General features: G+C 42.4%; 1 protein-coding gene across 1 annotated transcript in view; it reads left to right on the top strand.

The window, feature by feature from the left end:
- The first annotated feature begins 493 nt into the window (after window positions 1–493).
- The window catches only part of DBX2 (developing brain homeobox 2), a 33064-nt gene continuing 23917 nt past the window's right edge, over window positions 494–9640 (top strand). Inside the window, exon 1 of the mRNA XM_064491794.1 lies at window positions 494–941. Within this exon, the coding sequence (XP_064347864.1) occupies window positions 542–941 (400 nt within the window). The 5' untranslated portion in view covers window positions 494–541. The remainder of the gene's footprint in view (window positions 942–9640) is intronic.

The raw sequence follows: 9640 nt of genomic DNA, 5'->3' as shown, positions 1-9640 counted from the left end.
CGGGGGCTGCGCCGGCTCCCGAGCGAGGGCCGGGTCGGCAGGGCCGCTGGGAGGGGGGCGACCGCCGGCTTCGCGTCGCCTCCACGCCCGCCTCCTCCCGCTACGCGTCCCCTCCCCTTGCCAAAGCTTGGACTCTCGGGGTTGCCTTTATTGTTGGCCGCGTCTGTCACTTTGCGGGCCGGGTGACATGAATGGATGGGTTGGACACACCTTCCAGCCTTCTAGAAAAAAAAAAACAAACCCGTACGGTTCTGCAAAGAGAGCGGGAGGGACTCCCTCGGCGCCCCCAGAGCCTGCACTGAAACGCACAGCTCCCCCCTCCCACACTCACTCCTCCCCTCCTTTAAAAAACCGCCCAGCCCAAAAAAATAATACCGTTGCAAGCCTGCGGGCGTCCGCGGTGTCCTCGCCCCCTCTCCAGGCTGAGCGCGCTCCAGCGCTGCGGGCGGCGGCGGCGGCGGCGGCGGCGGCGGCGGCGGCGGGAGGCGGCGCGCGGGGCGCGGGTTGGAGGCGGGCGTGCAGCCGGCCCGGACGCCGCACTATGCTCCCCAGCGCCGTGGCGGCCCACGCCGGCGCCTACTGGGACGTGGTAGCTTCCTCCGCGCTCCTGAACTTCCCCGCCGCGCCGGGCTTCGGCAACCTGGGCAAGAGTTTCCTGATCGAGAACTTGCTGCGGGCTGGAGGCGCCCAGCCTCACGGGCTGCCCCCGCCCCCGCCCCACGGCCCGGCCGCCACCCTCGCCGCGGGCGCGCAGGTCCGGCCCCTGCCCGCCAGCCCGGTTCCCCTCAAGCTGTGCCCCGCGGCCGAACCGGTCAGCCCGGGCGGGGCGCCCTACGGCACGCGGTGGGCGTTTCAGGTGTTCAGCCCCTCGGCGGACGGCGCCAGGCTGCCGGGCCGGACTCCGGGGGACCGAGACTGTACCTTCCAGCCATCAGCCCCAGGTGAGCTTGCTCTCCCCTCCCCAGCCGCGCGCTGTGCCTCCTGGCCCGCGGGCCCCGCGACTTGAGCGCGCCCTCCCGCGACTTGAGCGCGCCCTCCCGCGACTTGAGCGCGCCCTCCCGCGTGTGCAGGAATCCATCCGCCCTGGCCTAGGACCGTGCGAGGGCATCTCGAGCTCCAACGGAGATGCCGCCTCCGGGGTAAGGAGAGTACTGCCACTAACTGTGACCTCCCCCTCATCCCATCCCAGCAGCTTCTCCTCTGTCCCCTTCTTTCAACAAGTGGTAGGGCTACCTTGATTTTCGGGCCTTTCCGGAGAAACCCCGAGGGCACCTCCTTGTGTTAGCGGAAAGGGCAGCCCCCTCCTGAGACCTCCTGGCTCGCTGAACCAGTTTCACGGGGTTTCCCAAGTTCACCGTTTCTGCCCGCCCGCTCCTGTCCCGGAGGCCGCGTGGCACCCGCTTGCTGGAAAGTTCTTGGCTTGGAGAGCCCCGCGCGGCCGGTTTCGGGGGCTTCTGCCTCTCAAACTGTTGCGACGGTCGGGGTTGTTGGAGATCGCCCGAAAAGACCTTCGGAAGGAGAGTTGCGCAAAGTTTTGGCTTTCTCCACTCTTGTATTTTGGGTCACTAAGGCGCAAGGAAATCGAGGGCGACTTTGTCTTCGTGCTGAGCCGAAAGCTGAATTGGCACTTGGAGTAGGATGTTCACCAATAAATGAGAATTTACCAAAAGAACGGCAATTTTGGTTTGTTTTAATTCCCGCATAAAACCTAAGTGATGTAACTAGGAAGAGGATGCGGACAGTTTGGTCAAATATTAGCTAAAGCTTAAGTAGGGGCAGCCGAAATTGGCAGTGAGAAAGGGAAAAAGCCTCTTAGAGTCTCAGAAGCTGAGATCCAGTTGGATTAATTATTTATTTTTTACTGCGTCCTTAGACGATCTTAACTCATTCTTTTAATCCCTGTGGGTTTGTCCAGAATGACTAATAGACGCTTTTTCAGCAGATTCCATTGTCCCAGCAAACTGCCGGATCAAATGTATTGCTAATGGCTTTATAGAATTTAACATGTTTAGAACCTGTCCTGGTCTTTCAGTTTGAAATAGTTACTAACAGAATGGAACAAATATAATTATATGAGCACCGGTCTCATTCACATAGTGTAAAACCTAAATTCTAGGCAGCCTTTTTGCACCCTGGGAGAGGAACGAATACAGTTATAGCAAAGTTTATGTGCCTGGGAAATCTGGGCCACTCTGTTCTTTTTGAAGTACTAAGAAGATTAGAAACATTATAAAGCAGGTTCATTTAGACAAGAGCTAGTAAATAATGTCTAATAAAAATAACATTTTTAAAAAAATTTGGTGATTTTCATAACTTTTGGCGATTTGGCATTGCATTCAGAGAAGTATTTTTCAAGAATTCTTAAATTTTTCTTGAACATGATTGGCTACTCAGAAAAGTTAATTTTAACCTTTGTAGATTTTCCAGATTAAATTTAAATAAACTAAATGCAAATCAAATGCAGATATTTTAATAACTCTGAAAAATAACTTTTTATAACTATTTTTATTCAAAATATTGCAGTTTTTGAGTAAAGGTTTTCCTTACTACATTCTTTTTATTTTCAAGAGCATATTCAGTCTTGTACACTTATTAAAGTATCAAAATGCAAAAAATGCTTTTTGGAGTAATTAAAGTATAAGAATTCATATTTCACTTTGAAGTATTCTAATACAGCTTAACCACATATTTTTCCTAATATTTTATTTAGTCCTCATTGAAGAGTTGATGTTCTCCTAGGTTAATTTTTATTTGAACAAGTAACTTTTTATTTAAAAAAAATCACTCTTGTAAAGAGTGCATCTAATTTTTGAAACCTGAAAAATATCTTCAAAAGATTAAAACCCTGTAAATTTGTACCCACAAACATGCAGCATTTACATCCATTTACTTTTATCATTTGACAGAGAACGTAGCTTGTGAACACTGCTCCGGTTTTATTTAAATGAGAGATTCTTGCCTTACCAAGTATTTTGGGCATTCTTTTATACTGTGTAGAATTATGAAGTTATAATGAGTGCTGACAGTGTTAGCTATCACCTGAAAATTAGATGAGGTTGAAATAGTGATTGATGTTCTGTAAAGAGTATAAGGGAGATTTAGAAAAGCTACTGTTTTCAGAAAAATACCAGTATTTCTTTCTGAAATGTCAGTGAACAACCAGTTCTGATCCTTCAGACAAAACTTAGGAGTGGATTCCAAAATGTGATTTTTTAATCATTTCATTGTATTGGTTACCCCTTTTTTCTCAACCTTAGTTTATGACATGCACCAGTCTCAATGTTGAATAAGAAAACTGCTGAGTTGTAAAGTGCATTGGTGAAATACAGCACCATTTAACTAGGGGATTTATGCCCCTGCATGCATTTCTGCTTCATTATTTTTGTTACCCCCTATTAATTACACCATATACTTCATTCATTCAGCAAATGCTTACTGACTGTCTCCCATGTGTCAGGCTCTGTTCCAGGCCACTGGGATAATGACTGCCTCGGCCCCTGTGGAGCTTACAGTCCACGTTCTGTCCAACTTCATGGCTTACCAAGCATTTTCATAATTGTTAGCTGCTTTAATCCTCATAACAGGCCAATTTTTTTCCTATAATAAGTCCACTCGCCAGTTTTGTTTCTATCTGAAGTATCGGTTTACACATCCATGGTCTTGTGAAAGAGAAAAAAAATTGCCCCAAATCTTCATATTCCTTAGATTAGACTTTCATTGGTTATAAGAAAACAAATGAGGGCTGATGGGGTAACCAGTGCCAGGTATCATGATAACAAATCAGATTGTGATGTTAGACCTGAACCCGTAAGGGAAGAAATCAGCCTTTCCCTTCATCTTGTTCTATGTCCAAAAAGTGGTGACAAATTTACAGATTTTGGGTGAAAGTATGGCTGTCAGTGCTTCACCCTATAATCTTGAATCTATTACAGTTTATTAGTGGGAACCAGGTTTTGCAAGTGAATCCTAATCATCGGAGATCCTTCCCCAGAAGTTCATTAATGTTATTATTTGGTGACTATTACACTAGGCTAAAATATTCATGTTTTTGTATATAAAAGAGGGTCTTAAAATGTAAAGAATGGAACAATTTAAATTTCTCTTGGTTAGGCCACCAATTTTCTTCCAAATAAGTGGAACAGATAGTCTTGATTTTCAATAACATTTGTTATTTTAAACATTTTAGAAAATGTTTGAAATAAAGGTAACTTCCTGAATATAATTTATTGATTATTAAATCTAGTCCATGCACTGCATATAAAAGGATTAGGAAGCAAATGTTTATTCTGGATAGATGAGTTAAACTGTTCTCTTTTTAAAGTACTTTTGTCAAGGAAGGTGTACCGTAGTGGAACCAGATTTGTAGTATTTTCTTCTGGTGCCCTGAAAGGATTGTCTCTTACCCCTAATACTTAATGTGTGCTCTAATTTCCTTGTCCGCCTCCCAGTCCTGCTTACTATTGACCTGTTAATCCTCGACTCTTGTCTTAAACTGCTTGCACTTACGTTTTCCTGTTGCAACTGGCAGAGTTGTTTTTTTTTTCCCCCGCTTTCCCTGAGATGCACTGAAACCATGCAATGAAATAGCTTCTCTTACATTTTAGGCATTTTGGGGAGGGAGGAGAAGATGGATCTGTGCTCCAAGTGGGGTTTCAAGTTCAGCTGAAGACTGTGACCTGATTTAATAAGCCAGAGTTGGTCATTTGTTTTTGCTAAGGCTATGCTCTAGGTTTGTTTTGGCTAATTAAAATCACAGAATCTTGACTTTGATGCGGATTCAGAACGAGGGCAGAGAGAATGGAGGATCCAGAAAAAGATAATGCTGGGACCCATTCTAGCAGTTTTGTGTTCAGGCCATCACCCCACACATCCTTTGATGGAATTTGTAGATAATATGAAATAGTCTTACTACATCTGTTTTGGGTTTTGTTTGGTTTTTTTGTAATCTGCTTAACATAGCTCTAGATTTATATTAACATACTAATAATGTTTACATAGTTCATAAGGAGTCAGCTCTGAACAAATTGTTATATGGTCCCCAAGTTACTGAACTTCTTCAGGTTCAAGAAGTTCTTGCAGCAAAGAGAACCAGTAGGACTGATAGACAGTCCTTTTACTTCTGGTACAGAATGAGTCAGCCACACTCCCAACCAAATAATGTCTAAGTTGAAATTACAAAAGGGTAGCAATTTCTGTACATTTAATTTGCCTCTGAACTTAGCACCTATCTCTTTCTCCATCCCTAAAGTATTCTTCTCTATTTTGTTTTAACAGCAAGAAATCTTAGTCTGTTAACCTGTATTGAAGCTTTATTTATTGAGGTTTAATAATAAAACAGGAACAAATCCAGCAGGCAAGTAGGAACATTTTAGAACTTTTCCCTTAACACTTACTCACTTTAGGGATTTAAGCTTTATTTTAAGAGGTATGTTGGTTTGAATGCCCAGAAAATTGTGTACGGATTTATGCAGAAAAAAAACATAGGATACAGAGAGTTGAGGGTTACATGTAGGAAGCCAAAGAATACTATATGTTTTGGGCAATTTAAAAGAATTGTCTTCTACAGCTGTGAGTCTGTTTACTAATGATTACTAAAGGGGACAGGTGGGGGAGATAAATTAGGAGTTTGGGATTAGCAGATACAAACTACTATATATAAAATAGATAAACAACAAGGTTCTACTGTGTAGCACAGGGAGCTATCTATATTCAGTACCTTATAATAACCCATAATAAAAAAGACTATGAAAAAGAATGTATACATGTATAACTGAATCACTATGCTCTACACCAAAAACTAGCACAACATTGTTAATCAACTATACTTCAATTGAAATTATTTTAAAAAGGAACATTAAAAAAAAAGAATTGTCAACAGTGATTTTTCGCTACACTTGTTTGCCATCAATGTGGCTCAGATGTTGGACCAATGCTGTGCCTTAGGCTCTGGTGTATTTATTCCCTTTGAGTGAGCCCCCTCTTTCCTGTTCTTGTGCCCACCAGGAAAAAAAAAGTCTCTTTTTGCTGTCAGAAGACGTCCAATGGTTAGTTTTGCTGCTGAACAATGATAGAAGTGGTAGCAACTTGAAAGTAAGGGAAGGAACGTAGGTAGTCGCTGTGTTCTTAAAATACTTTGAGATTCTTGGCTATGAGAGTTTGCACAGAAGTGAAGTATCGTCTTTCCAATAGTTAAACAAATGTGTCCTTATGTTAGGGTGAGGGGTGGGAAATACTTCCTTTACTCCTCAACCTGCTCTCCACTACCCCAGTTCTCTTGCTGATTGCCCATAACGTTACAGTCCATTTTATTATATCTTTGGAGGGGATTTGATATGTAGTTCTTAATATAGTGTCCATCCCTTTAATCTTGGGATAACAGAGGCTCTAAATAAAGGTGTTTTTTCTTTCTTAATTACAGTGATTTTTTTTTTTTTGCGTAGTGAAGATGCACAATTTTTAAATCCGTTAAATGACTTTGTTTTCGTTCAAATACACCTGGAGTCTGTCAGGAATAAAAAGGCCAATTGTACAAAGGAACAATATGATTTTTATCTAGAAATGCTTGTTAGAATCCTTAAGACTTCATTAGATTGTGCTTCCATTTTATACTCTTTCAGTAAGAAATTGGATTTTTGCCTTAACATATAACATGCTCTCCAGACCCTTGTATTTTTCATTCCAAATATTTTATTTTACTTTCAGTAATGTTTCCACTTTTAATGAAATCCCTCCCTTTCATTCTTTTTAGCCTCCAGTCAGTACTTCATTTGGCAATGCTGAGTGATTCATCACTTTATGTAAGGTTCCCATAACTGATTTTATTTTTAATAGCATTATTCATTTTGTCAACCGGCTAATAGTTGGGAATATTTCAGGGGCACACTTTTTTATTTTTGTGAGTTATGTGAACAGTAAACTTAAGGCACTAAAATTCTCTCTGAAGTCAAAGATCAAAAAGCCTCTGTTAAGTTTTTAGACTTTTGTTTCAGAATCAAAGCATCTGGGAAAAGGAAAGGAAAAAAAAAATTCAGGTCCTTTTCTATATATTGCTGAATATTTAATTGCCTTCTTGTTTATAAATATTCTGAAGATGAATTCAGTTTTTCCCTTTTCTTTCACATGTTCAGGCACCGTGCCGTAATGACCTTGATTTTATTCATTTTAAGTGCCCATCAGAAATAGAATATACAATACATACGCTTCTGCTGGTCCTCTTGAGAAGACTCAGAATTTTTTGTTGTTTAAAATTTTAAATCCCTAATACTTTTTAAATTAAAATATGTGAAGGAATTAGTTATTCTTTGAGAAGATAGATGTCCATGGGACTCACGTGGCTGACCGTGATGCTGGCTGTTGTCTGGGAGCTCACTTAGAGCTGTCCCAGCATCCAGCCTTGGACTTCCCAGGTGTCTGGAGTGTGGAGCCTGGGCTCTGAAAGGGAGAGTTCTAAGAGCAAACATTCCAAGAAACCCAGGCGATAGCTGCAAGTCTTATAACCTAGCCTTGCAAGTTCCAGAACGTCACTTCTTCCCTATCCCTCGGTCAAGCAAGGCAGCAGGACCATCCCAAATACAAGAGAAGGGGAAACACAGGTGGCCCTCAAAGGGAGGAGTGCCAAGTAATTTGCAGCCATTTAAAATCTGCCACGAGGTAAAATCAGGATAACCATCATGAGACACAATTCCCGCCAGGTCTGTCTCGGGCTGGAGTAAACCAGCGCAGGAGTGAATCACGTACTGTGGTATAGCTGGGAACTGAAGGAGCCTGCATTGAGGATTTTGGAGTTTTGAGAAGTACGGGTATGGTTCTGTGATGCTATTCTCTTCTGTAACATTGACTTTATAATACAAAGAGCAAGGGGTTTCCTCACATTTAGCTCATTTTTCGGCACTAATGGAGACCCCTTGAAGAGACAGGCAGCAGAGGTAGGAACCGCCCTTGATGATAGTAGTGAACCAGGGCCCCACAGCTGGAGGAGAAGCCCGATTCTACCCACGTGCTGTTGTGAGGACAGAGGAGAAGATGCTCATGGGAGTGTCCAAACGATCGGTTATCGTTACCTCTTGCTACATAGCCTCTCACTGCCGTAGGAGCCTTTCAGCAAGTCCCCCATTGTCCCACCATCTCTCATCCTCTCCTGCTAGGTGAGTTTTTAAAAAACAGAGCTTTCATTAAGTTATTCAGGAAAACCTTCATTATCCCCATTTGACTAGCAGATCAAATAAAAATATTCAGTTTGTCCTTCAAGACCTTCATTCCATCAACGGCATTTAGCTCCAACCACATTCCTAATGTTCACACCCTTGGCCTTGTCCCAGCAGTCAGGCTGGTCCCCTTAACCTGCCCCACGTGTCACCACCATCCTTGCCTCCTTTCCTTTTGTTCAGGCCACCTGTCCTTCCTAGAGTGCCTTCTCTCTCTTCTTTGGCCATCTAAACACCTTCCAAATCAAAGTCCAGATGGGGACGTTTTTCCTGCTTAAAGCCTTCTTTGACAACAGCTTCCTAACTATACTCTTTTCTTTGTACTGGCTTGTATATTTCAGTGGAAGTCTGGACCATGCTGCTTCTTTTTCATGTTGTCTTAGAATTGATTCCAAATTATATAGTAATGGCAGGCGTAAAGGCTGACATTACTGAGTGCCTTCTACATGTCAGGCATTGTTTTGTGTTCCCAGTGGTCTCATCTTGACTGTACATCATAATCACATGTGCAGCTTTTGAAAAAATGCTATTCTAGGGGCCCACTCCTAGCCAGCCTGATTTAACCCAATTAGTGTGGGGCCCAAGCATCTTTGAGAAGCACCTCAGATAATTCTGATGTGTATTCAGGGTTGAGAAACATTGGTTAGGGAAACACATAGTACGAATTTTTTTAGATCTCATGTCCTTGGGGAATGCCTCAGATTTTATGGAACAAAACTGAATTCGGAGTGTGGAGATATTTTCATTTCATTTCTTTGATCTGCCGATTCAAATCTGGAAGTTAAGGAACATTTAAAAATAGAAATTCTTCCAGGGAGGGAAGCTTTCCATCTTCATCTTTGTCGTCCCAGCATGCAGGGTGTTAATGTGACACTTGATAGATATACAGTAAATGTTATATGCATGGAGTTAAAAGGACAGAATCAAAGAAATAGACACTATTCCTGATTTATCTTCTCATGAGCTGTACCAGAACATTAAGGCCTCTGTTCTTCTGTCTCTGAAATATTCAAGACAAAAAAAAAAAAAAAATGCAGACTTCTGTTGTTTTCCAGCAAGCAGGAAGGTAAAGGATGACCTGACTTGCTTTCCCTTGTGACTGAAGGGAAGTTTGCATGTGGATCACATAAATGAATTACTTCCAGGCTGTGTGACAAACACACCTTATTACGTAAGTGATATTTCTTAAGTCTTACTACTCAAGACAGATGGTTGTCATTCTTCAGAGTCTTTTTTTGGGTGTCCACTGTACTCCAGATAATGTGTTCAATTGTGTAGTATTTAAAGGTCAGAAGTTTTGATTTCTCTAGTCCAGGTTCCCGTGTACCCGGCACTTGTAGGAGGTCATTAAAACCATCCTTTTGAAGTCGTTTCATTTTATTCTTTCCCAGAGGTATTTTTTTGCCCCTTTGGTTGCCTTTGTAAGACTTCTTGGA

This window comes from Camelus dromedarius, chromosome 11 (genome assembly GCF_036321535.1).
Source record: "Camelus dromedarius isolate mCamDro1 chromosome 11, mCamDro1.pat, whole genome shotgun sequence".
Taxonomy (NCBI): domain Eukaryota; kingdom Metazoa; phylum Chordata; class Mammalia; order Artiodactyla; family Camelidae; genus Camelus; species Camelus dromedarius.
The sequence above is the reverse complement of the archived record's forward strand: the minus strand, read 5'-3'. Positions and strand labels throughout refer to the sequence as shown.